The sequence below is a fragment of the Rhamphochromis sp. 'chilingali' genome (assembly GCF_963969265.1).
Source record: "Rhamphochromis sp. 'chilingali' genome assembly, chromosome: 7".
NCBI lineage: Eukaryota > Metazoa > Chordata > Actinopteri > Cichliformes > Cichlidae > Rhamphochromis > Rhamphochromis sp. 'chilingali'.
The window spans coordinates 21,085,620-21,113,086 of record NC_137934.1 but is presented as its reverse complement, the minus strand read 5'-3'; the positions used below and the strand labels follow the sequence as shown (position 1 = coordinate 21,113,086).

The 27,467-nt window shown below is 40.8% G+C and overlaps 2 protein-coding genes across 2 annotated transcripts; both read right to left on the bottom strand.

Moving 5' to 3' along the window:
* Window positions 1–1,234: 1,234 nt before the first annotated feature.
* Window positions 1,235–9,146, bottom strand: LOC308400121 (tetraspanin-8-like). Its single transcript, XM_080887620.1, has 10 exons — window positions 8,266–9,146; window positions 7,679–7,972; window positions 6,466–6,537; window positions 6,264–6,380; window positions 6,020–6,094; window positions 5,723–5,818; window positions 5,175–5,285; window positions 5,058–5,093; window positions 4,883–4,966; window positions 1,235–1,901 (listed from the first exon to the last, which is right to left on the bottom strand). Exons 2-10 carry the CDS (start codon window positions 7,736–7,738, stop codon window positions 1,779–1,781), a joined length of 774 nt encoding a protein of 257 aa, XP_080743746.1. The 5' UTR covers window positions 7,739–7,972; window positions 8,266–9,146; the 3' UTR covers window positions 1,235–1,778.
* Window positions 9,147–12,210: 3,064 nt separating this feature from the next.
* Window positions 12,211–27,143, bottom strand: mdm2 (MDM2 proto-oncogene). Its single transcript, XM_080887906.1, has 12 exons — window positions 26,824–27,143; window positions 19,742–19,812; window positions 19,578–19,652; window positions 17,433–17,566; window positions 17,284–17,333; window positions 16,904–16,962; window positions 15,860–15,947; window positions 15,568–15,761; window positions 15,357–15,488; window positions 15,195–15,266; window positions 14,932–15,109; window positions 12,211–13,165 (listed from the first exon to the last, which is right to left on the bottom strand). Exons 2-12 carry the CDS (start codon window positions 19,793–19,795, stop codon window positions 12,630–12,632), a joined length of 1,572 nt encoding a protein of 523 aa, XP_080744032.1. The 5' UTR covers window positions 19,796–19,812; window positions 26,824–27,143; the 3' UTR covers window positions 12,211–12,629.
* Window positions 27,144–27,467: the final 324 nt, after the last annotated feature.

Genomic DNA, 27,467 nt, shown 5'->3' with positions numbered 1-27,467 from the left:
GCCTCGTTAAGCCATGGAAAAATTCAAGTGTTCTTATAATGTCCCGTGTTTAAACTCGCACAAATCTTGTGTACACCATTGCAGTGTGAGTGTGGTGGTTTCTTACTGGTCATTATTGGAGCTTAACACCTTCTTGTACAGCGGCCATTTGGGGCCGTACGTAACATTAGCATAGTTTATTTTGTGCAGTAAGCGCCCGATGAATCACAGATATCTACCGTTTTAAGAGGATAATAAACATAATTTTAAGGATCCTGTATGCTCTGTGTAATATGGATAACTGCAATAACTGTAGCATTAGAGCAGAAGGTACCTTCATCTGACAGTGCTGATCCCGATAAGTATGAAGACACCGTGACTTTGGGAACAGGTAGAAAATATTCTTCAGAGTTGAGCCATTTAAATAATTTATGTGTAGTGTAAAATATAGACACGCAGAGAAGACAGAGGAGATGTGATAGTCTAAATCAAATCAAGACATTCAGAGTATATCCGGAGGTAGCCTAATTTATTTCAGCCAATCACGACAAACTGCATACTGTGCATCAAAAACTGTTATGTAATAAAACTGTTTAAAATTAAATTGAATTAAATCCTCCACTGTGAAAAAAGTAGGTGAGGTTTGTGTTTATGCAGGGGCAGGACATAAACTCATAATCCTAGCGGTCACATGCAAAGTTTTAAGGCGTGGGGCAACCACCTGTCATGGGAACCCAAACTTCAATAGAAGAGTAGTAAATTTAGGTCAGAGTAATATCACGTCTTTTACCAGTTTTAATTTAGCTTTGATATAAAGTGAGTAAATATTTATTTGTATTTTATATAGATAAATTACTATACATACTTGTAATTTCACACTGAATTTCTGTTATTACTGCCGCCCACCTGCACTATCTATACACACAACTAGGATGCCCTGACCAGCACTTTGTGCCCCGTAAGTTGCCAGGAGAGCTGCACACAAGACAAGTTAGCATTTTTACATGGTTAGTGGTTTAGATTGTTACACTCCAATTTTTCCATTAAAACAAGACAGATTGAGGATGCCTCTCTCTGGATGCTGCCGTGGCCCGTGACCTTTCTCTACTAACCAATTACTAAGAATACAATAACTTCCTTTTTTAAACAAACGTCAGTGAAACAGAACAAGATTTTAATACAACACAGATTTTGTTTTCTTATCTTTTAATCCTGTAAGACACTTACATTTACAGTTTGCACCAGAAGGATTAAATATGACACAAAGAAGACTCCAAAAATAATTTTAAAAAATACAGAAATATTTTCCTTTATAAACATTTTTACAAGCAGCTGCATTAGCACAGCCCTCAGTTTTCAAACTACAATCCTCAAATTCTCCAAGCTACTAGCAAGCGCCACGTGACGTAACAAGGGAATGTGGCTGTTCTTTTATCCAGTGTTACCATTATCATGGTAACATGTTATCATGTTGACATTGTTCCTGGATCAGCAATACTAATTTGAGTCCTGGTTTAACATTCCAAGTAACCAATCACATTGTAGTGATGTCATCACTGTCACTTTTGGCGTTGCTTTTTGAATCATTTTACGGACTTTCAGTAGATACACCTGCGGTATCACTTAGAAGTTCCTGCGCCACTATCGTTCTCGAGTTATGGCATTCACAAACTTGAGTGTCCACACCGTCTTCCCGCCCAGCAGCATTAGGATAATACCCGATCAGCCTTTTATGACTGAGGGCTAACAACATGCAGTGCACCAAGGTAGCTAAAGAAAAGAAGTCCATTGTATTTTGACTAACATGCTGGGGCGTTGTGCAGCTCCTTGTATTTTGGTGGCATCATGGAGATCATGATGGTGGGTCTGTTGGGGTAATACAGCTGGTGGATCATAATGGAGGACAGAATAATGCCAAGTAGCTGTAGGGGAACACAGGAAGTTTAGTTAAACATCGGGTTGTCTTCAAGTTTTTGTTTTTAAAGTGAACCAATATTAGTGACTAAGCTGCTACATGTTTACCCAGAAGATTTTTTTTTTTGACTGAAGAAGATTTGAGTAATAATTAAATTTTTGTTCTGCAATAGATACCATACCTTTCTAACTTTGAACATGGAGAATTCAGACTTTGTTGGCACATATTTACCCACAATATTATTGGGTGGGTAGTGGGAGGTGAGAGACTCAAGAGTGACCTTGGTCTTCCTCCCATTAGGGCCTACATGGATGACATGACCATTACAACAACAAAACCATGTACTAGGCGATTGCTACAGAAGCTCCAGGAAAACATAGAATGGACAAGAATGGAGTTTAAGCCAAGTAAACCTTGCAGAATCTCCATCATAAAAGGAAAACTGACAGCCGAGCAATTCTATATCAGTGGAGAACCAATTCCAACAGTCTTAGAGAAGCCCATAATGAGCCTGGGACGGTGGTATAATGCAGACCTCAATGATACGTGGCAACTAAAACAACTAAGGCTTAAATTGGCTGACGACCTCCAGCGGATTAACAACACTGCACTCCCAGGAAAACTGAAGCTCTGGTGCTTCCAGTTTTGGTTATTACCCAGACTACTGTGGCCGTTGACAATGTACGGGGTCTCACTCAATCATGCCAATCGACTAGAGGCTAGTGAGATCCTACTTTAAGAAGTGGCTCGGACTTCCGAAGTGCCTCAGCAGCATTGGACTCTACAGTGACGGGATACTGTCATTGCCTATCCCTAGCCTGGTTAAGGAGTTTAAATTTCCAAAAGTGAGGCTTGAGATGTCACTCACGGACTCCCGGCACCCCATAGTGAGAGGCAGTGCTCCCACCCTAGCAACGGGGAGTAAGTGGACCCCAGCCACATCTGTGCTACAGGCGAAATCCACTCTTCAGCATTGTGACGTGGTGGGTCACGTCCAACAGGGCAGAGGAGGATTTGGTCTTAGCGCAGTAACACCTCGGTGGGAACAGGCATCTGTAACCGAACGTCGGAAAATGGTAGTGGAGGAGGTGCGACGACAGGAGGAAACAGCCAGACATGCCAGAGCCGTGGCACTGGTCAAACAGGGTCGCTGGATGAATTGGGAAAGTGCGGAAAAGAGGAAACTCTCATGGTTTGAAATCTGGGGCATGGAGTCTAATAAACTAAGTTTCATCATCCGAGCGGCATACGATGTGCTACCTTCCCCAATAAATGTGCAGCTGTGGTTTGGAAAGGACCCATCCTGCCCCCTGTGTATAGTCCCAGCCACACTAAAGCATATCTTGGTTGGTTGTAGGACTAGCCTTACTCAGGGCAGATACACATGGAAACACAACCAGGTTCTCAGGTGTCTTGCCGAGAAAGTTGAGTGCAAAAGAAAATCCATTAACGCTAAACCTTTCACGAACCAAGAGGAGCGTCAGTCTTCATCAACATTTGTCCGGGAAGGAGACAAACCGAGGACAAGCCCCTCAAACCCAGACCTGGGCCCGCTGAAGGCCGCCAGGGATTGGCAGATGCAAGTGGACTTGGATCAGAGGCTAATTTTTCCCACAGAGATCGTAACAACTACTTTGCGACCAGACCTCGTCCTTTGGTCAACTTGGCACCTGAAGCAGAGCACAGAGGCTGGAAGATCAAGGTGCGCCTGGTGGAAGTGAGGTGCAGGGGCTTTGTTACCAGTACAACAGCAAAACTGCTTAGAGAAACTGGGATCAGAGGACAGGCGCAATGGCAGGCTATAAGAGATCAAGCTAACACTGCTGAGAGGACCAGTCACTGGCTATGATTAAAAAGGGCTGACATCACTTGGGCAGCTAAGGCAGTCAGCTAACCAGGAGAGAAAAGAAATATTCCGCTCTTCTCCTCTCTGCTCTTCTTCCCTTTTCTGGGAGGCAGTGGGGAGGTAGAGCGTACAGCCCGATCCGGCAGGGAGGTGTGGGAAGCCAGATTGGGTGCCCCCCTTCCAGCTCTTCTCTCTACTCTCTCCTATCTTGTCCCTTTTGTCCTACTTCTCTCTATCACCTTTTCTATCTCTTTGAAGAAGTTAGGCCCAATAAATGCTAAAGAGGTAAGTATTATTTCTCAGTTGCAGTGAATTGATAAAAAGAAAATGTAGGAAACTAAACAGAAGAAAGAAGAAAAGAAATAACAATTTAACATAAACCAGTGACACACTCCAGGGCCTGATCAACCCTGGCAGGGCCTCCTTGGATGAGGGTGTCTAGTGAGAATGGCCGAAACACCTGATGAATGCAAGGTCCACTACTGATGATGTGTCCCAAATTTAAAATGATAATCTAGATCGATCTCTAACCCCTAAACCTAACCAAGGAAGGAAAATGGCAGATTAGCCTGGGTAAAAGACCGAAGGTTGAGGCAAAGTTTCTGGGCTGCCTTTCCTCATAACAGCCATCCCTCAAGAGTCTCTCCATCTAAAGCAATGCATTATCAGGGACTGTAACATCTAGTCCTTTTAACTGAACTATATATGACTTTTTGAATGTTAGGTGCCTGAATCACCACCCCCTTCACCACCATGCTGATGGTTAATATAAGGTGTTTTTTTCCAATGTGACACTTTCCATTATGACCAGAAATTTCCATTTTAGTCCCAAAGTATCATCTTTCTCAAATTCTAAAGTCATGAACTTTATTATTTAAGTTGTTAACAGGCGTCTGTAGAATTTGACTGTAGTTTGTGGGATTTTTGAACTTCCATCCACTCCTAGTCAAATCGTTTCCTTGTGTTTAAACACACCTGATTGTCCCAAAACAGTAAACTGCTTTTATAGAGGTGCTCGCACTTTCTGATGATCAGCCCTGCATTTGATTGGCAGCAGAGGCTGCTACCTGCCCCGGCAGAGAATGCAGATTGCAAATTATAGAGTGGACATTTACACTATTGAATCCTTGATTAATACTCACAGCTAGAATAGCCAGAGTGAAGCTGACCACAAGTATGATGTTGTAATGAAACTGGATGTGGTCCATGATGGTGGGAAAGCAGGTCTGAAAATAGAAGGAAAAATGAAAACTGTCAGGTTCTGATATAAACTGAGGAATGATTTAAGCTTTTTCAAAGTGGGGCTGGGTCGCTCACCTTAGTGTAGACGGACTTTCTCTGCAGCATGAAAGTCTGGAAAAGTTACAGAAATAAAGACGTTACAAACTTTGACACACCGTGACCAGTGAAGCGAGTGGGTGCATCGATACTCACGTTGTTTTTGACAGTCTGACACTTGCCCTCCTTCTCCTCCTCCTGGCTGCACACACAGGAGTCGGGGATGTTCTCCCAGTCTTTGTAGCTGAACAGACCACAGCAGTGAAACTACAAACAGCAGCAGGAGAAGAAAGAAAGAGGAGAGTTACTCATCTTCAGGAGGAACACAGAGGAATTCATGGTCCACTCAGTGACTGTGGTATTGTGTTAACTCACACCTGACCAACAAACTGCCAAAGCTTCTGCTTTTATAGAAGTGCTCACACTTATTAATGATTACCTAATCAAGTGCATTAGAAACAATAAGGACTTAGTTTACTTTTATACAATTTAACTTACTTCTTTTTATATAAACAAAGGCACCATACGGTGTAATATGTCTCGTTTGACATCACATCTGAGGTTATTTTTAAGTGATTATAAAACCCGCCAAGGACCACATTGCATTTCTTAAACAGTGGATACTTTATTTTTTCCATGACTGTAGCTTTTGGTTAAACATTAAATATAAATACAGGAAAATAAAACAGGTGGCAATATCTTACCTGTTCCTGAATGTCCTCGGTCATGTTCCTCACGTATGTCGAGGATTTGTCCAGAGGCACAAGCTCGCTGAATGTCTCCACTCCGATGCCTCTGAGCTGCAAACATAGACATTATGTTTACATCGATTAGATTTACATAGTAAAACTTTTAAAAAGCATCTTAAGGGTTCAGGTAATGGTAAAAAAAAAAAAAAAAGAGTTTATATGTGCTGATGATTATAATAATGTAAAAAAGGTTTATAAGTCGGTCTTCATGTCAAATGATTCGACCCCACAGCAGCACATCCTGGCCTTTACCTGAGGATGTATGATGGCAGCTTGGATTCCAGTTATTAACATCAGCCAACATCCAATGACCGTGTACACCAAGGACTGCAGAGACATGCAGGGATACTTTTAATCTAATATCTTTAATCTCTGGGGCTAAGTAGAAAACAGAGTGATGGAATTATAACTTTTACAGCATTCTGAACTAAATGGCTTCATAAGATTTATTGAATAATTTCTTTTCTTTAATTTAATGAGTGGAAAATGTAATCACCGTGATCAGAGCCACTTTGTTCTCCTTGTGGGCTCCATAGGCTCCCAGCGTGGTGATCATTATGGTGATGCAGCCTACGATGAAGAGGATGAAGAGTTTGGTGGCACGACCCTCCAGCTGTGGAGAGAAGTGTCACGAAAAGGTTAGTGGGCTTTGTCTGTTTGTCTCCACGTTTTGCATTTATGTTTGAATGTGTCCTCACGTTGTATCCTCCTCGAATGTTCATGAAGAACTGGCACCACAGAGCGAGGACGATGGCCACTCCACCAACAACCTGAACAAACAGAAACAGTCTGGTTAGAGCTGCTGGATCCTTTAACCCTTTAAGACCTACCATAGAACCAAGTCCGCCAGAGCTTATATTATATTTTTACATGCTGTGGAGCCATTTTTGGGAGCATTTCAAGTTGCTATACATCAATACAACCATTATAGCCCAAACTTTAATAATATGCCTGCATTAGGTGCATAGTAATTACATAAATTGCAAAAAAGTGCAATAAACTACAAAAAAATTGAAAATCGTTTTTGTTTTTTTAACATATATTTCTAGTTAGAGAAATTTAAGAGGCTTATCCCTCAAAACTGTAAATACAAAAAAGTTACACAAACTAGTTTCCCACCACAGGAAATTTATTTTGAGTGTCTTCATAGTTTTATTTTGAAATACACCAATTTTTATATACTGCAGGAAAAACGAAAATAAATATTATAGTGCAAATTTGCAAAATAACAGCATATGCATCAAAATAAACTATTTCCAGCAGTGCAATATGAGTCCTAAGCATCCCAGAAACGACACAGAAAGTCATAAAGTCAAACATAACTTTTTAAAACACATAACAAGTAAAACACAAGCTCATAAGGCCCCGATCGTAAAAAACTACATTTCCGCAAAATGACGTCACTTCCGGTTTCGGGCAGGTCATGCGGTCATGTGATAGTTCGCGCTGATGGACGTAGGAAGTGTTACAAACAGCTGATGGATCGGCAAAGCGTGTTTCTGGAATATTATGTTTTTGTTGCTGCAAGTGATTTTTATGCAGTTTTTGCAAAGCTATATGTGGAAGGAAACTGTGACCTAGGACAAGCTGATGGCATAAGATGTAAGTACAACTCCTCCAGTTTCATATGCAAAAAAAATTATTGCGCTAGCTTACTTGGTTGCAGAGCTACCGGGATTTAAAAATAGTTACGCAAAACAGAGCGTGCCCGCTCCGATCGGCTGTAAAGGGTTAAACACAACCAGGACATGAAATGACTGCACAGCCACACACGTGGACGAGCACAACAACAAACTTTGAAAGTAAGAAACAAACATGTTGAATTGATGTTGGTTTATTTTACTCTTCTAAGCTTTGGTTTCATTTACATGTAAAAAAGGAGGCAAATGTGGTTATTTCTGTTTTACTCACCATGAAGAATATGTTGAAGACAGTGAAGATGTGTTTGAGGCAGATGTTGATCTGAGCCATTTTTGCAGCTGGAAAATGCAGTCAGAATAACAGTACTGTTCCCAAAGTCCAGACGAGCTCCGACTGCAGCGAAGTGAAGTGAGAGGAGAGCAGCAGAATGAGCTGCTTTTAAGGGTTTCAGGGCGCCTCACACAGAGAGGCGTCATGGATATGTTGGATAAGGAAACTTCCAAGGAATGGATAGAGAATACAGGAATCATATTTAAGAACTTCCTCTTTGTTTTTCCAGGAAACCTAGTGGAGATCACTGGGTTAATAAGAAATGTACGTTTCATAGGTTGTAAGTATATTCTCCTGTAATCCCAAAATAAAAATGTTTTGGGATTGAAAATTCTTTAGGTTATTTAAGTATAATGATTAAATAACAGACATCAGGGCTTTTATTACACTATTTTCTGGTTCAAATGTCTTTTAACTTCAGGAGTTTCACAACCTGAAACAACGGAATGAAACAAAGACACGTCTGAACATTAAATCATAATTTTTAACATCTCATAGTCGAGCTTTTTGCAGCACCTGACACTCACCTAAACCTGGGTCATCCGTGGCACTAACATGACAGAAGGCTGAGTGAGGAAGATAGCATTTTACAGCATTTGGAAATGGAGTCATACTCTGCTGTCAGGGGATGAGGTGGAAGAAGGTCAGATATTGGAAGCAAGAACATGGAAGCTCAAAGGAGGACATAGATGAGGACCCTGAGCAGAGTTAAAGTGGCGACACCCAAATATCATTGTGGATCAGCTAGGGATCTGCCAGCCTGTGTGGTCTCACGTTCCAGAGGTTTATCCTCTGAGCAGGGATGGTGTGACAGCAGATCACACTCTCCCTTCTCAGGCTCATCAAAAGCTATCTTTGGCCTTCTTCCACCTCACCTTCTAATGTCTGGAGGTCTGACGCTTCTTCTACATATTCATCCTTCCGTCTGCTTCCTGACGCGTGGATACAGGTTGATGTTCGGCAGACTGAAGTAGCTTTGTTGCATTCTGTTTAAGAGGTCCCAACTTCGGTGGGACAGTGGACGTGCTGTCCTTCTCCTCGTTCTTTACAGTGACAGTCAGTAACACACAGACAATGATATTCAACTAAAAAACAACAAATAGTCTGAGGTAAGGCAAATACACAGCATTTGTGACATGAAATATGAAGAGAAGATGGGGGAGAATTCGTACAACACGCAGTTGTGTAAAAACAGTAACTGTAAAGACATTAGAAAATAACTGTAAACTGCTACGTCCACACTAGCCCGAATAGATTTTTCGTCTGAAAATGCTCCGCGTCCACACTGGCGTTTTCAGTCGTTTTCACAGAGTTGTGCGTCCACGTTGAAACGACCGAAAACTCTTACATTCCAGTACTGCGCATGCGTGAAACGCAAGATGATTCGGCCTGCCTCATTTCTGTATGCCGTTTATTTACTTTGCGGCTCTTTGAAACGTCGCGGCAAAATGTCGAGGAAAAGCACCGAGTTTTTTAAATGGACTAACAATGAAGTGGAGTTGTTGCTGCGAGTAACATAAAACTACAAAGTTGGCAAAGCGAGTGAGATTTAAAGAATTTGAAGAAAAGCTATCTGGAGCATGTACAGACTGATATTAACCTTTAATAGGGCTGTCAAAATTGAGAGCAAAAAAACCCAACTGCTGTATAATGCCCTCCACTCTCTTTGTTTAATTGGTCACATGACTGCATCACATGACTAACATGCGTCATCGTTTTCAAATGTCTGTTTTCGCTGCCCACACTGCGCATAAGAGCGTTTTGAAAACGCCGTCCCAGTGTGGTAGTGATGGGATTTCCGGCTCTTTTTAGAGAACCGGATCTTTCAGCTTGACTCATTAAAAAGAGCCGGCTCTTTCGGGTCCGAACCGGCTCTTCAGATTGTTTTGCTGCTTTAATTAATTTATTATTAACAATAATATAAAATTATGCACAAAACGAATTACTAATGTAAAAAAAGTGGTTTTATTTATATATGTTTATATATAAATATAAGCGGTGGCCCCTCGAGACAAAGCACGTACAAACTCCAAAACATTTCTAGCGTTAACTGAACTTCAAAACAGAGCTACCTAGATCACTTAAATTACACAATTGAAAGCATGTGTGTATTGTTTGTGTATTTATACACAGGCACTCATATATATTCAAATAATTTAAAAAAAAAAAGTTAATTTACCTGTTACTACCACACACCAAATACGGTCGTTGGTACTTGCTGGCTTGTGTCGCCACTAACAAAAGCTCAACACTGCGCCCAGCATCCTGGAGCACTTCTGTTGTCTTTTGTACCTGTTTTGGAGTTTTTAACGTGCTTCAGGGTTTGTACGTGTTTTGAAGTTTGTACGTGCTTTGTCTCTAGGGTCCACCATAAATAGACATTTATTTATTCACTCCACATAAAATGTAATAAATAAATCATATAATACAAAAAACAATTTCATTCAAACCCATTTCAACTTTTAACTATTTAAATTTTCAGCTTTTTCCTTTTAAACAAATTTAAAGTGAAACAACACAAAACACTGCAAACCACAACACAATTAAATATAAATTAAAATATGAAAACAAAAAGAAGATGCATATTCTCTGTTATATGGGCCTGCATGAATAAACTTTCTGAATCCTTTATCATCCACAACTGAAAATAGTTGTGGATGATTACTATACCTTTCTAATGTAATGTTGTCCCTGGCTCTTTCTCTGTCTCTCCCTCCTGCTCTGTTCCTGTGCTACTGAGTGTAACTACCGCCCCTTTCTCCTCATCCCAGCGCAAAGCACAAGGCTCGCATGCGGAGTGAAGCAGAAAAAAAGTGTGAGAGAGGGTGAGAGAAAGAAAAAACAAAACAAAAAAAACACCAAACCCACGATTTGCAATGAGGACCCGGATCGCGTCGTTCACGTCAAAGACCCGGCTCTAAGAGCCGTTTTGTTCGCGACCGACACATCGCTACACTGTGGACGGTAGGCCAAAACGGAGAGAAACGATGCGTTTTCATACGAAAAAGCATTAGTGTGGACGTAGCGTTAATAGCAAAAATTCACGTGCTTTACCTTGTGGTAATTACCAATCCTTAGGACACGGTTATATTTCTCACCCGATACAAAAGGTGTGAAGATTGTTGGGAATTGTATTTCCAAACTTAAAATATGTGTGTTTGTAATGTAAATAAATGACAGACCCGTGGTTAGAGAAGTAAAACTTTATTTAGTTTCACAGGAAACATTAAATTTATCTTATTATCCAAAAAAAGCTTTCAGAAACATTTCTTAAATAAACTTGAGTATTTTAAATAAATAAATATCAAAGATGTTCAACACTCCATTTTAACGGCAATAATTTCTCAATAATTAAACAACTTTCAAAGAAATTTCCAGAAAAACCTGAAAACATGTCAAAGAAATTTCCAGTAGTTAAATATATGCATGAAAATGAATTTGGGTTCCTTTCAATGACACTTCCCAAAAAAGGGTCAGAAATTAAATGCCGCTAAAATAAAGCACTGCTTGATGTTAGCACCCCCGGACACTTTCAGATGTCGGCAGCGTCATGCACCATGCAGCGTCAGAGCCCTTTGGGTTTTTAATCCGGTTAAGGTGACCTCATCTCAAGGGAGAAGCTGAGATGCAGAACGAGGCGATCCAGGAGCGAGCGAGCTTGGCGGAGGCGACAGAGAGCTGGCGCAGAAATGATTCAGGGTCGAGTGCCATTTACAAGACGCGGCCGATGCTTCTAAAGTTTGCATCATACAAAATATAATTAACACATTCTAAAAATATCTCTCTTTGCCACAGAGCGCCACACCTGTCCACACCAGAACACTAAATGTGGTTTAAGCCTCAAAATAACTGACAACAAAAATCTCTCATTTTTTAAAATGTCTTCTTAAAAAACCTCAAAGATCTACAAAATGTCTGAAAGCTAGCTGTGGAGATGTTTCCATCAAATTTCAAGGTGACACAAAAACATTCAACAAGTTACAACTTCTCACATTTGAGCTCCACCTCCATCTGTTTTCTGATTGATTTAGTGAAGAAAATTTCTAAAACTTTTCAGAAATAGCCTCTGCCAAATTTAGTTTTCACCACCAGCAGTTTCTTCATTCATTTTAGCATTACTTCCATTTTTCAATATATGCTGCCATTAAATGAAGTTTACATTTACTCATGCACCATCTTGTGGTGCGAAATGGTATTACATTAAGGTAGAACTCAGCCTTGGTTTAAGGTGGCATCTCTTTAACACCACACACAGGTGTTTTGAGAATAAAGTCATAGCTGTGTTTCTTAATATTCACCAATATTTATAGATTTAGTTAATTTTGTGAGGTTCTAAACTATTTTTAAATAAAAAGTCTTTAAAAGGCAGCAGGAAAAAGAAAAATCTCAGATCTAATATTCTGGTCTTTTTCCACTGCTGTTCATATGAAATTCTGGGGGCTTCTGTTTGTAGGACTTTCATAATGATGGTGGAGCTTTAGAGGGCGTGGACCTGAGATTGACCAGTGAAGATGAGTGTTTATGTAAGCTGCGCCAAAATACAGAAAGCAAAACAGAAGAAACGATACCAACCATTTAAAAAAAAAAGAAAAAAGAAGAGAAACCCGAAGCAAAGGGAAGCTTGGCGTTACCCGACAGACCCTTGACGGGCTCATTCCAGAGGTTCAAGGTCAGAGAAACAGTTCAAATAGCAGAATTATTAACTTTTTCAAGAAAATCTTCTCAGTTTTGAAGAAAGTGCCCGCATGTGCCCGAGAACTGAAAGTTTATTTTATTTGGGATTTAGTCAAAGTATCTGCAGTTATTCTGAAGTTTGTGGAAGTCCACATGTGAGAACACCAGCTGTGAATGCTCACATGAATGGGCGGTGTGTGGGGGCAAGGGCGTGGTCTCAGCTGAGGTAGGTGAGGATGACAGACTGGATGGGCAGCCTGCAGACTGGGCACAGTTTGTTCCTCTTCTTCAGCTTCCTGGCGCAGACGTAGCAGGACATAAGGTGTCCGGTCCGTCCGTGCACGATGCAGCCATTCTTTGGTCGCGACTGACAGATGAGGCAGGGGTCCAGGCACGAGTCCGGCAGACGCCACTCCGCCGAAACGCTGCGCTCCATATCGGGGACTTGCATGGTAGGAGGAGCAGCTGGAGCTGCAGCTGGAGCTGGGGAAGGTGGGAGAAGCTCCTGAGAATCAATGGAGGATGAGTGTGAGGAAGAGGAGGGCTGGGATTCGGGAGTCCAGAGCTTCTCCTGTGAATAGGAGGAGGAAGGCTGGGAGCATGAGAGGAGATCCTGGGAGTTTGGTGCGGAGGAGGCGGAGTCAGCAGCGGCGGAGGAGCAGGTGGAGTCGGACGCACACTGTGAGTGCAGAGGAGGAGTTTTTAATCTTTTCCCATCTGGAACATCGACTCCGTTCTCCTCCATGTCAGAACCTGCAGGACACAAATCAATCAATCGATTAGCAGCTTGTCTGTCACCGAAGATAAAACTGACAGCAAGCTGCAGTTCCTCTAGTGGCCACTTGAGGAAAAAGTGAGCCAGTCAGCACCTGCAGGTTCTCACCTGAACATCTCTGTGCTCTTCTAGAGCGTTTTTAATTAAATTATTCGATTTCTAATACTACTACTACTAATTATAATAATAATAATAATAATAATAATAAGAGACTTGAAAATGATTTCTACATTCATTTTGTGATTGGCTATTCATTAGAAAGTGTGTGCAGATAGGGATGTGCATCAAAAATCGAGTATCAGCTACATAGATCTGAGATGAGGTGTACAGCAGCAGCTTGTCTCTTTTTCCTCTCTGCCTAATGATTGGTTTTCTAAATTGTCGCTTCGGTATTCTGATGTAGACAATCATCACCAGTGGTTTTAGGTAGGCTGTGTCTGACTAATATGAAATAATCTGAGTGATGTGTAATTCTGCACAGGTGTGTTGACATTGGCACACAGGGACATCTGACCTGGTTTTATAGACTGAAGATATTCTGGGGGTTTTCTAACCTTTACACTCGTCTTTGATTCACTGGAGATTTCCCTTTGTTATTTGAAAACACCGGCTCTGTGCTTTTTTTGGTTTTTGTTTTTTTGGGGGGGTATGTTAAATGAAGGAGTCCAAACTTGATTGACTTTTGAAACGTCTGTGTCCCCCTTCTTTCGTTTGCACCTTTTTGACAGCATTACTCTAAAAACAAACTACCGTATTTCCCGGACTACAAAGCGCACCTGAATATTAGCCGCACAAGCTAAAATCAGGGGAAAATCCTGTTTTGTACATACATTAGCCGCACCTGACTAAAAGCCGCAGGTGTTTCAATGTTGACTCATCATATGTAAGAGAATATGCACAAAGCGAATTGTCAGGAAAGAGATGGCTGTTTGGAGACACACCCCTTTTATTAATATTTTGAAAAACAAGTTATGGGTACATATTTGCACATGTAGTACATAACAGTAACCTACAGCACACCAGAAAATAGATTCGGACTACCTTTTAGGCTCAGGTGCAGTGACACGGCTTTAACAAGAAGAAAAGTCAGTCATTCACCACCATCTTTCTCTTCTTCCTGCGCTCTAAAACCACCAAAGTCCTCTTCTCCAATGTCGGAAACGAACAGGCTCAGGATGGCTTCGTCATCCACTCTTCTTCTCTCCTTCGTTGTCACTTTCAAAACCAAAGAAATCCTCGTTGTCAGTGTCAGAGTCGAACACCCTCAGAAGGGCCGTGGCGGTGTCCTCCTCTCCATCATGCAGCAGTCCAGCCCTTCAAAATCCGTTGGTGATCGTGGATGTTTTCGCACTTTTCCACGCTGTCAGAATCCACCGGTGGAGTTGGGCATAACTTGCTTTTCGCAAGTTTATCGCCGCTCGTCATCCACGACTCCCGCTGAATGCGTAGCGCTACTTTGAAGTTTGTTTTTCACGCTACTTCGTACGGCACTATGTTGCCTGGCGGACGGACATGTGACTAACATACCACTCTTGAACCCCGATCCTTCCGCCAGGCAACGTAGTGCCGTACAACAGCGGAACAAACAAAACAAATCGTCTTACGATATGACAAAAATCATGGAAAATCCATAGAAAAGCCGCACCTGACTAAAAGCCGCAGGGTTCAAAGCTTGTGCAAAAAGTAGCGGCTTATAGCCCGACAATTACGGTACTTTGGTCTCTGTAGTCATGATAAGATTTACCTGGAGGTTCTTTGGCAGCTGATAGGTTGGTCGGCTTTGTGGGCAGGGCTTTAGGGCTGGAGGAGGCACAGTTGACGGACACATCAGGTAGCCAATCCTGGCGCAGATCCCAGCAGCGGAGGCAGTTTCTGGGCAGAGGAGGGTTCAACTCATCGCATTTCGCACAGCGCCAGTAATCCTGAGAGGAAAACACTCCATTACACCTGAACAACTTGCGTAAGTGTGTGGCTTTGTGTCATCTGTGTGTTTGTGCAGCAACTCACAGCTTCAGTAATCTCTGTGTCTTCATCAAAGGAGTCGTCGTCATCTGCTTCGAAGATTGTGACCTCATATACCTGCAGCACACAGACAAGATGGCTATTAGTAACGTTGTCGAGCCAAGGTAGATGTTTAATGGCCAGCTCGGTCTATTAAGTGGTTCTTACCTGATCATCAGCAGAGAGAGAAGCATCATCTTCATTGTAATCATCTGAATCTATGGACTCGACTTCAAATTCAACACTGAAGTTGTCGCTGTCAGAGTCTGACGCTGCGTCCGTGACCTCTGACCTCCCAGACTAAACACACACAGAGTCCACATTACACATTATACATCAACACAGGCTCAATAAACCACTGATTGTGCGTCATGCTCACTGTGCTGTGCGAGTCAGATGATTGGCTGCTGTGTCTTTCTCGCCCGCTCCCAAGTCCTCCAATCACACACCAGGACAGGCTGTCGTCGAACGTCAGCGAGTAGCTGTCAGACCGTCTCCTTTTCGTGCCTCCCTCTTCCTCCTCCTCCTCCGAGTCTTCTTCAACATCCCCCTCGTCTACACTGTGTGAGGGACCTGCAGACAAAAGGTGGGCGGAGTTTGGTTAAACAGTTAAACACCTTGAATGAAATGGTGGTGGAGTTAGTGCTGGTACATCTTGAGGAGAAACTCACCTGGCTCATTGCTCCTGCAGCTCCACCTTCTCCTCCTCCTTCTCCTCCTCCTGTCAGGCGATGAAGAGCAACCTTCTGTTTCTGCCGCCTGAAAGCACAAACACGTTTTTGAGCTGATTTTCAAACTTTTAAACTCTTGTTGGGCCATAGAATAATCACCAAATTCCATGTGACTTTTAAATTAGATCATACACATTAGATTTGTTTATGATCATCATCCCCAAAAGGTTCAATTTCTCCCAAACACAAAACAAAAAAGTCACACAAAGGCAAGAAGGAAAGACTGGAGCCTCCTGGTGTGCAGCCAGATGTGTCTGAGTATGTGTGTTAATAGGATAACGTGGCTTGTGTTCTAATGACACAATTGAGTTAACTAATAATACAGCAAAACACTTTGTTTGTTGGTTTTTGGTGTTTTTTTGTCTGTAAAAATTCTGCTGCAGCTCGTTCGTGGTTAAAGTGTGCGTTTGGATTATTTAGCCACAAACAGCAGCAGCACAAATTCAAAGTTTTACAGTTTGCCTGCTCTTTACGTTCACCGCCACCCTCTTGGATTGTTAAGCTGGGGTTACTGGGACTGCTTTTACTTTCTGAGTTGGAAATCTGAGTTTCCAACTCAATCAGGAATTCACTATAATAGCGTTTTGAGTGCTCAGCAAGAGTAGAATGTTTCTTTCTGTAATTCAGAAGGAAGTCTGTGAAAGTGTCGGTAAATATATTCCTCAGTGAAGACTGCAGCAGTGTTTTTGCTTCTTAGGTGGACTCATAACTGGAGTTGAGTGCACCTGGAAGTAATTCTCTCGTAAGCTGGAATGGTTCAGAGGTTGGAGCTTGTAAAATGGTCCAAAATAGCCTGTGTGAATAGCACAAGGTGAAACTTTACTTCGAGTTTATTCTAAACTTCTTAAATGCTGCGCTCACAGCGAGGGAAAGGAAGCTGAAGGTACGTAAATGTGAAGGAACAAACCCGGGCTAGAAATACCGAAGGTTTATCTGGCAAAAACACAATAGACGTAGAGAATCCAAACATGGTGTGCGTCTTACCTCCGTCCTTCTGTCTGTCTGGCTGCTGCTGTGCGGCTCACTCAGACTTGTTGTTGATTCTAAAGAGAGTGTTTGTCAGAGTCAGACCAGCAGGATATCATCTATATATACACAAACACACACACCCTCAATATTTAGAAAGTATGCCTTTATCCTCCTGAAGGAAAAGCAGGTGGAGGTCTAACATTTCTTCCCCAAAAGTCAGAAAAACAAGTTAATTTGGAGTCAATTGGTGTTTACACAGAACCAAAACAGCTCAATTTTAGCCCCTTGGCTTTCCACCTGTGGGCACTTCAGGGGATGTAAGACTGGATATTTTCGGACCACAAAGGTGTAGCTGTATTTAATAATGTGCCTCGTGTGCAAAATGCGATTCCTACCTGGACTCCTGACAGCCACCAGGTTCTTGGTGATCATTGCAAACAGAACCCTGAAACAAGAAAACATCACATATTTTATTTAAAGGGGTTTTTTTTTCCTTTTAGTGAGTCTGAAGGACCAAAAGCTTCATCCTCTACCACTCACTCACCGCGGCTCTTTCACGGAGAAGCTGTCGACTCCCAGCACACGGCCCAGAGCATCCTGGGCGCAGTGGACGATGTGTTGCTGCTTCTGGTCGTACAGCTGCTTCTGGATGATGTACTGACCCAGGTAGAACATTACCTGCAAAAACACAGAGATACATCGTGGGATGATTGTAGGATGCACAGGCTAATTATTACATTTGGGTGTTTTGTTATTGTGGTTTTTAAACATCAGCAATTTTACCACCATTACAAGACTGCAGTCAGATTAGCTGAAGTTATGCACTCTGAAAAAGGATAAGCTGAGTTTCTTCTCTTTTCTCTACATCCAGAAAATACTGTTCAGGTGTTCTTTGTTGATCACACATATAATTACAGCGTTTATCTTGCCTCAAAACTGGAAACTCTGCATGTTCCTGTTGGTTTTGGAGCTTTTGATGAGCAAACATGGAATTTATTAGTAAAGTATTTTCCAAAACAAATTTTATTTCCTTTTTAAACGCACCAAAAATCGTTAATATGCATGAAAAATCGTAATAATATGGGCTGCTTGTAGCTTTTGTTAGTGGGCGTTTTCTTCTCAACATCTAAGCTGCAGCAACAAATGAGAAAAAAGAAATCCAAGTCACAGATGATGAGCTCACAAAGAAAACAAAACAATGTATAAATAAATAACGGTGCAAAAAAATAATACAACCGCAGGGTCTGTTTATAGAGCTTAACACAACGAAGACCACTGCCCCCATTTGGATTCCACGATGGTGGAGCTAAGGTTTGTGAACTGCAAAAGAGAAAATCAAAATGACACTGAAGATTGGCATAAGAGTGGGATGCAAATGACAAGGATTTAACCTTCAAAATAAAAGACCACGGGCAGGGGGACTGCCCAGAAATTAAAAAGTGTCTATATGTGGGAAGCACTGCAGACATGAGACTGAGAGGGAAAAGGAGTCGAACAGGGAATCCTGGAAAAATCATGAGGATGAACTAAAGGAGAGCTGGGGTGAGTCTCAAAGTTCTCCTTTTTTCACGCCGTCTTCATTAAAAGGCCAAAACACCATTTTTCCTGCATTGGTAATAGATCTTCGCAGTGACCAGTAATTTCCAGCTACCACGCAGCTCGATCACACCAGTGTACCATGGAAAAGAGCAGCTTGGTCACAATCACGATATCAGCAATAACGGCAGAGTCTGAAACTTTCAGGGGCAACCAGCAGTGACGTGTCAACAGAGTACCACAAATGTCAATGACAGCAACGACAGCGTGCGAAATCACCTCCGGCAACTCGGGGTGGGCGGGTCCCACGCTAGCCTTCAGACTTTTCTAACCTTTCAGAGAAGCAACTGAAGCGAATAAGAGCGCAGTTCAGTGTAGTAAATACAATAAAGGGGTTACCTAGGCAACCAGAGCCTGGAACATCCGCTATTGACGCGCGATGAGCAAATTGCTTCCTGTTTAGCTGTACGAAAGCAAAAAGAACAATCAAACACTTAAAATAGTTTTCCACTTATAGTTTGTAAAGTTTCTTAAGACTTTCTGCAACTTGCTTTTTTATTCTGTCTTTCGTTACATCCTGCCTTTTTTTAAAACATTTTTCTTTTTTTGCATGCCAAAGAGCAAAGTGAACTGGACTCAAGTATCTTGTAAGTGTGCACAAACTTGGCCGAATAAAGATGACATGCACGTTTCTGATAACGATTTTTAAATATGTAATCGTAACACCACCAGAGACAATATATATCACATTTTATAATTTTTACTTTGCTGAGCTCATCCTGCATTCTACTTTACTGAGCCGATTTTATTACAGCTGTGTCTAATGTTTTGGCTGCTGTGATAGCAGATTTTTGGACAGAAAAAGCATATTTAATCTCACGCACTATCTGCAACGTATGACTACAAACTTCACCACAAGGTGGCAATGTTTCATCATAAAGTGTGCAAATGCAGTATGAGGCAGGTGTTTTAGGCAGGAGGGGGCAGTGGTAGTAAAGGAAGTTCTGGGTTCATTCATTCATTGCTGTCTGTGAATGCAGGTCCGGTAACAGTCCTAACACCACCTGACGACACCCCTCACACATCAAAGCCAACAAAAAGACTGTCTCAAAGCTCCCGGTGAAATGTGGAGCAGTAAATGGAAATGCTGTACCTCCTTCATGGTGAAAACATCTTTAGTGGCTCCAGCGTGCTGCAGCAAAGAGCAGAACTCTACCTTTGGTCTCACCTGAACACACACAGAGAGGAAAACGTTAAGTCACACAGTCAGTGAAGAGTTACGAGCACATGAAGAAGTCGGGAACTTGCCGCCCTCACCAGTTTGTTGTCGTCCTCCGTGGTCCAGGTGTTGGTATCACTGTCGGCTGACATGGTGAAGCTGATTGTCCCTGCACGCCAACACACAGCAGATTATGACAGATTACATAAACCAGTACAGTATTTTTTAAACATAATAGATTTGGAAAAAGCGCTCCTAAAGTAAATCTTTTTCACAGCGTAAGACAGATTAGGCATTCATCATTAGCATTAGTTATATTTCTTTGAAGTCCTCCCCCTCCATCTGCGGCACTGCAATATAAACCCGGATACAGAAAGTATAATCCCAGGCTTACTGTATAAATATTATCATCTTCTTCGTCTGTGTTTAATCTGCCTGGTTTAAAAAGTTAATTTAACCTTTTAAGATGATGCAGGTTTGTTTAAAGCAAATCAAATCACTTTTATTGTCACATCACATGTGCAGGTACACTGGTACAGTACATGTGAGTGAAATTCTTGTGTGTGAGCTTCACAAGCAACAGAGGTGTGCAAAAGTATAATAACATAAGAACAAGCAAAATATAAGAACGGCTAAATCTGAGAATTATATGAATATAAGAGTGTATGCATATTACTGAATGTGAATACTAAATGTGTGTGTGTGTGTGTGTGTGTGTGTGTGTGTGTGTGTGTGTGTGTGTGTGTGTGTGTGTGTGTGTGTACACATATTTTACAAATTAAATAGAGTAAACAATAAAATATCTAAAATATACAGAGCATGCCGACCGCCTGGTGTTGACTGAGAGCAGCCGGTTCCTTTTCTGTGTTTTTATTTTGCTTACACAAAAACACATCTGGAGGAAAAACCTCGGCCCTGGACGAGGGCTGCTGAGCCTCCAACTGTGGATCATTTAACTGAAGAAACCACTCACGTGTCGAGCTGATACTTGAATCAGATATCAGTAATGGAAAAAGCAGATCAATATGGCCAATCTATTGAAATCTGTCCTCTGATTATTAGATTCATTACTCTGTGATGCAGCAAAGCAAAAAATAATCATTTGTGCATTTACAAAATTCAGCTTATTCATTCAAGACTGGTACGGGATTTGAATTCTGTACTGAAAACACCTGCAGTCAAGGTACTTGTACACTAGGAATGGATCAGTGCATCTTCACCTGAAAGTCTGAGGCACCCTACCTGACCGAAGTTTGTGTATTTCCCTATTTGATAAACAAAAAATGCCAGCTGCCGTTAAATCCCGAAGAAGAAGAAGCTGTGTCCCAGAATTCATAGTGCAGCCCAGCTCAGTTTCCAACAATGACGGCAGCTAGTTAGTTTTAATATTACTCTTATTATTCTTTCTGGGTCACAAAATAAACGTTTAACATATTTTCAGGTGAGAATGTAGCTGTGTAAACCTCAAATATCTGCTCAGTTTATCAAGACACCACATATTTTCAAAAGCTAGCGCGATAGCTAGCCGGGGGCAAGGCTCACTAGAGCCTGTGAGAACAGCGGACTCCTGGTAAATCGTTTTCAAACCCACCGCCGTCTTTCGCTACTCAGATTAAACATGATATATAAGTCACTTAGATAACTTAAAAATGTTATTGTTTGGCTTTTTTTAGTATTTTATTTGTTCCTGAGTAAATCAGTTTGGCTGAGATTAAAGTTATAGTTTTTACACAGCTGAATAAACGTCAAGCAGACAACTGATTATCAGATGTGTGAGATGCTCGAGAATATACTCCGGTGTCCTGTTATATTTTAGATAGCAAGGAGTTTATTAAACGTCACAGAAACAATCTGCAAATTTCATTAAAATTTAATAAACTATCATCTTGTCTTTAGTTTTAGTTAGCACATACCTTAAACACTTACTGTGTTAGTTCCCACCCAGACAACACAGTCATCAAGTTTGCAGATGATACCACTGTGGTGGGGCTCATCTCAGGGGGAGATGAGACTGCATACAGAGCTGAAGTTCAGAGGCTGTCAGATTGGTGTGCAGACAACAACCTGGACCTCAATACCACCAAAACAAAAGAACTGGTAGTTGACTTCAGAAGGAGGAAGTCCGAGCTGCAGCCTGTCAGCATCAACGGGGAGTGCGTGGAAAGGGTCTCCAGTTTCAAGTTTCTGGGTGTGCACATAGACACAGACCTCCAATGGAGCTCTAACACCTCTGCGGTCTTAAAGAAGGCCCAACAGCGTCTCCACTTTCTGAGAATCCTCAGAAAAATGGACCTGAAGAAGGAGCTGCTGACCGTCTTCTACCGCTGCTCCATTGAAAGTGTGCTGACATATTGCATCGGTGTGTGGTTCTCCAGTTGCACCACAGCACACAGAAAGGCACTCCAGAGGGTCATCAACATGGCCCAAAAAATCATTGGACATCCTCTTCCCTCCCTGAAGGACCTGTACAGCACTCGCTGTCTCAAGAGGGCACGCAGCATCCTACGGGACTGCACACACCCAGGACACCGGGTGTTTAAGCTGCTGCCGTCTGGCAGGAGGTTCAGGCTGCTGAGGTCCCGAACAAATAGACTCAAGGACAGCTTTTACAACAGGGCAATAGCCCTGATCAATGTAAATAGCTGACCTGACTGGATACCTCCCTGGACTTTTTAGGGGGAGGTAACAATGTTTAAAACAATAACAATAATATTTATATTTATAACAAGGTGCAATAATAATTAATGTGCAATAATAACAGTGTGCAATACACATACACTTATTCTTCTTTTTTATACTAAGTTAATATACTGTGTTGTGTTGTTTGTTACGTTGTGATGTGTCATATCGTGTCGTGTTGTGTTATATGTAGTGCCGACGTAGGACAGTTTTTCCAATTTCATTGTACTACTGTACTATGTATGACTGTGCAATGACAATAAAGAGTTATCTTATCTTATCTTATCTTAAAGCTGTAAGCTAATGATAGTTATATAAGAGCAGACGCATCCTGGTGCAATAAGCTGTACGTTCTACATCCAATGGATGCATGATCTGATTAGTCGACTAATCGCAAAAATAATCGGTGACTAGTCGACTATCAAAATAATCGTTTGTGGCAGCCCTAGCCGTAAACAGCTTGTTTAGCGACACCACAAAACAAACAATAGCGTAACATGAAACCATAGATGTTTTCATATCGTTATATCGAACAGCCCTAAAGCCTGGTGATTTTTATTTTTGTGGAGGGCAGAAACCTCTTTGAGCAATAATCTGATCTAAATACTGAGTTCAACTGTAAAATCAGGAGCACAGGTATCAGTGCAGATATTGCCTGTGACTGTAATTAACAGGACATTTACTGATGTAAGTGGCTCATATTTACAGTATCTGATCAGTTGTGACCTGACATGGTGTTAAGATGAAAAGCTCTAAAATCAAAGTTATGGAAGATCTCTTTGTTTCTGTGATGTACAACCGGAATATAAATAACCACAGATATGTGCACAGGCTCCCAGCCACACTGATACCGAGCCAGGATTTCATAACCGGTGCATCACAAATTTTCATTCAGAGCAGAATGTCACTTTTCAACATTTTTCAACAGGCAAATAAAGCAAGAAAATGTAAAAAACATCACACTGTCAGACTTTAACAGAATTTACTTACCGATATAAAACACATATTTACAGAAAACATTCAAAGAAGCTTGTACTAACCTTTTGTGTCAGTTTTGCTTAAAAAGTTACTGAATCTTTGCTTGTTTTTAACAACACAAACGTGTAGTCCTGACACAACACCTGACAGACAGATCAACTCAATAACCATCCAGTCTTTTTGCATTAGCACCAGGTTAATGCTTAATTAATCAGCTGTTAAAAGTCTAAAATGTTTTCCAGTATTCAAGGAATAAAATGAAGTCCTTACCTTACCTATATGCAGGGGAAATAAATCCGTTTTAGCAGCTCATCTTGTGCAAATAAAGGCAGATAAAGTGCAGAAAGACTGGAGCAGGGCAGAGCTGCAGCCTCTTATAGACCTGCTCAGACATGTCAGGACTAGACCAGTTTAAAGGCCTGGCCTAGTCTGACTGGGGCCTATCATGCCCTGACTCAGCTGTACTGTAGGACTGGAACAGCTGATTCAATCATAGAGCTTCTGTAGACAAGCCAGGGCTAGTCTGCATTGACTCATCCTATCAAAGTTACATAACCACACTAACCAGAGTGCTGGTTATCTCACTAACCAGGACTAGTCTTAGCCAGATAACCAGTGCCAAATCAGGGGCACAACACCTGCTTGATCTGAGCACAGGAAACCGGGAAGATCAGCGCAATACTTAATTCTCCAATTTATTATTTATTCCAACCAAAAGTGTTTTTTACATATACCTTTTCTTTCTGGTCTCAAGTCAAAAACACAAAATTAGACCTAAAAGACAATATATTGAAATAAGTCATAAATAAGAGTTCTTCTATTCTATTTCTATTTTTGTTTAATTTTCGGTTTTCAGTTCTTTTTTTCCTTGTTTATTTTTTATTATACATTCAAAAATATATTTTTTTTAAATATTTTTCTGTGTTTCAGTGTTAGTTTCACACTTCTGTTTTTTAAAATGTTGTTTCTAAATGTAGCTTTTTGAAATGCACAGACTTCTGTTAAATAATGTAACATAGACAGGTTGGCTTAAAGGCCCATTCAGACTTTCTTTTAAATCAAACACTGTAAAATCTAGTTTTTATTTTGATTAACAAAAATGTGGTTTCAAACTTTTTAGTTTAAATCTGGTTAACTATGATGACTAAGACTGGACCTTGTTCTTTTGGTTACTGTAAAAAGACACTTATTGATTGGATTTTAAATTTTCCAACAACCCTGTGAGAGCCTGTGAGACTTTGCTGGAATTCAAATTCAAATTCAAATTCAAATTGTATTTGTCACACACACACACAAAACCATACACAGTATGACATGGGGGTGAAATGCTTGTAGCTGTACAATGCCCGACCATTAAATGACAGAAGAAAAGTTTTACAATATTTACAATTTACTACAAAAATTTACAAATTAACTTAGGAATTTACAGTAAAGAATGTGCAAATAGCAGAAGAGATTATAAAGATAAGGATTATAAATTATAGGAATTATAGGATTATAGGAAACTGTAAAAATAAAAAAACAAAGCAAAAACAGACAGCCCTGTTTCCACAGAGGTGCAGGACTTTATTTTAAAGTGCACCCACACAGTTCAGAGCTGTAAACTACAAATGGCAGTGGCTCAGAGATGGAGAAGACCAACCTGACCACAGTACACCGGGGTCGCCAGACATGACAGCAGCACTCAAAAGTCACGCTCAACAAAAAACAGCCATAAGTTTATCTGTTGATTTACCAGCTCACCAGGGACATAAGTTTAAAGTTCACATTTTTCTAATAACGATTTCCTTTTTGTTTTTGCAGGAATAATCAGCAAACAAAAACAAAACATACATGACATAAAAATATTAGTATGGGCCAAATTATGTGGTATTCCCAGGTTCAGGTTTGCTCTTTGCACCCAACTCATTTGACAAAAAAAAAGGGGAAAAAAATGCATCTGACGGTTACTGCTAAATATCTGATCATAATCTCCATTAATCTTGGGTAAATTAAACCTCCAACCGGGATCAAAATTGAGCTTTAGGATTGGCTTAACGCTGTCTGCATATGTTCATTTTCAGATCGCTGGATAAACAAAAGTGTCTGATTCTGATTTAAAGCAGCAAACAGACCAGAAACTGCTGAGAATACGAGATATTCTCAGCCATCTTAAAGCAAATCAACATAATTTCATTAACAGCACAAAATCCATCAGATCAAAAATGAAAACAATTGTATGGTTTTTGGCTTTGGCTGTTCAGGTTTTTTCTTTTTTTCTAAGTTGAATAAATCCAGAGATAAATAAAGATGATTGTTTTATGCTTTTTTACTGAACTATGTAGCTTTTATTAACCCTCTTATTTCTTGTAATGATTTAACTTCTGAGGTGTTTTTGTTTTACTAACAGCATGTGGTCACCGTTTTCCTATTAAATTACTAATCTATTGATTTTGTTTCACATTGTCTACACATTGCTGTGGCTGTGACCTCTGTACCTCACAGTCCACCTGGAATAAAACCACATTATGAAGAAAGCTTTGTTTGCCGTTTCAGACCCAGAAATTAAACTGCATGTAATAAAATTTAACACAAATTGTTAACACAACTATGATAATCTAATTAATGCAACAATGTGAGGCAAATAAACATGTTTAACCTTATTTTATGAATGATTATTATTATTATTAACTTTATCTGCATTGAACTGTAAACATACACAAAATGCTTAAACTAATTATCTTACAGTGCTACTTTCACTACTTCAGCCTGAGTAATCTTATTGTTGTTCCTGTGTGCACCACTTCCCCATGTCTTCTGTTTTTATGAGCACATCACTAGTATCTGATATTGCATACAAATAAACTTCTTGTCTTTTAAGGATCCTAAAAGAGCTGCCAAGGTGAAGCCAGTACACTTTGTACTTGTTTGGCTTTGCTTTTGCCCTCGAGTGTGTAATTTTTCCCCGCAAACAGCTGACCGGCTGTGTGAGTCAGCTGCTAAACCGTGACAACTCAGAAAGGCAGGAAGGTTTGCCCGGACATGTCCCGCTCACTCTCCTCTGTCTGAGTTTGTGTCTTACACACACAGATCTGAGAGAGCCCGGCCGGAACCTTTCATCACCTCTAACTGTATTATCTCACACTCATCGGAGGAAAATTAATGAGCAGATACTTCAAACTGACCGCAGACTTCAGGAGCTAAAATTAAAGGCCGATTATTGTTTTGTCTGCAGAACGAGGTACTAAAGAGCTCAGTTGCTGGCTGCTAACAGTGGATAAAAACACATCTACTTATAACTTTATGCATGAAGCAAAAACAAAATTTAGTAATACATTACCATAAATCAGATATAAAAACGTCTCAATCTGAACAGTTAAATCCAATTTTCCCTGCGGTATTGACGGCTAACGCTGAAGCTTTAAATATACTTTTTACATATCCTTTAAACAGTAATTTAAAAAAAACGCAGAGACTAGAAACCCACCAAAAGCATTAGTGTTAAAGCACAAAGAGTTATTTTAGAGTGATCGTTTTATCTTACCAGGATTGAGCAAACGGACTTGAGTTGCTAGAAAGCAGCGTCCACGGCGCTACTTCTCAACGCGTGTCAACTTGATCAGGAAACCCCGAGGCTCCGCGGCCTGCTAGCCACAATATGCTATCAACTTGCTAACGCGGACTTCTGCTGCAGTTAGAGCGCTAAAATCTGGCGCAGAAAAGTTTAGCTGTTATTTACGCACATTTCTAATTCACTTATGATGAAATAATATCCAACAACGACGTTAATCCAACAATTTCCCGGACAGTTGAGCCACTTCTACTTAGTGTTTACAACGCTCGCCACTCAAAGGCTGTGACTTAGTCAGATGGCGCCCCTAGTGGCTAGGAAGCCGACACTTTCTCAATTCAAATCCCCAAACACACTGATACGACAATAAAACCATTAAACTCATCCAATCTGAGCAGTTTGGGCCATAAAATTCCTGTTTATGTAAAAAAAAAAAAAAAAAAAAAAAAAAAATACAAGAATAAATTATTAATTTCAAAATAAAGGCCAGTCTACATTAGCAGGACATGTTAAAAGATCAGTAAATTGCTAATTTGTTTTTATGAAATTATTTTACCTCAAAATTATACATATGATCGTGCTTTATTAATTTCTTTGACATGACCCAGAGCTGTGGG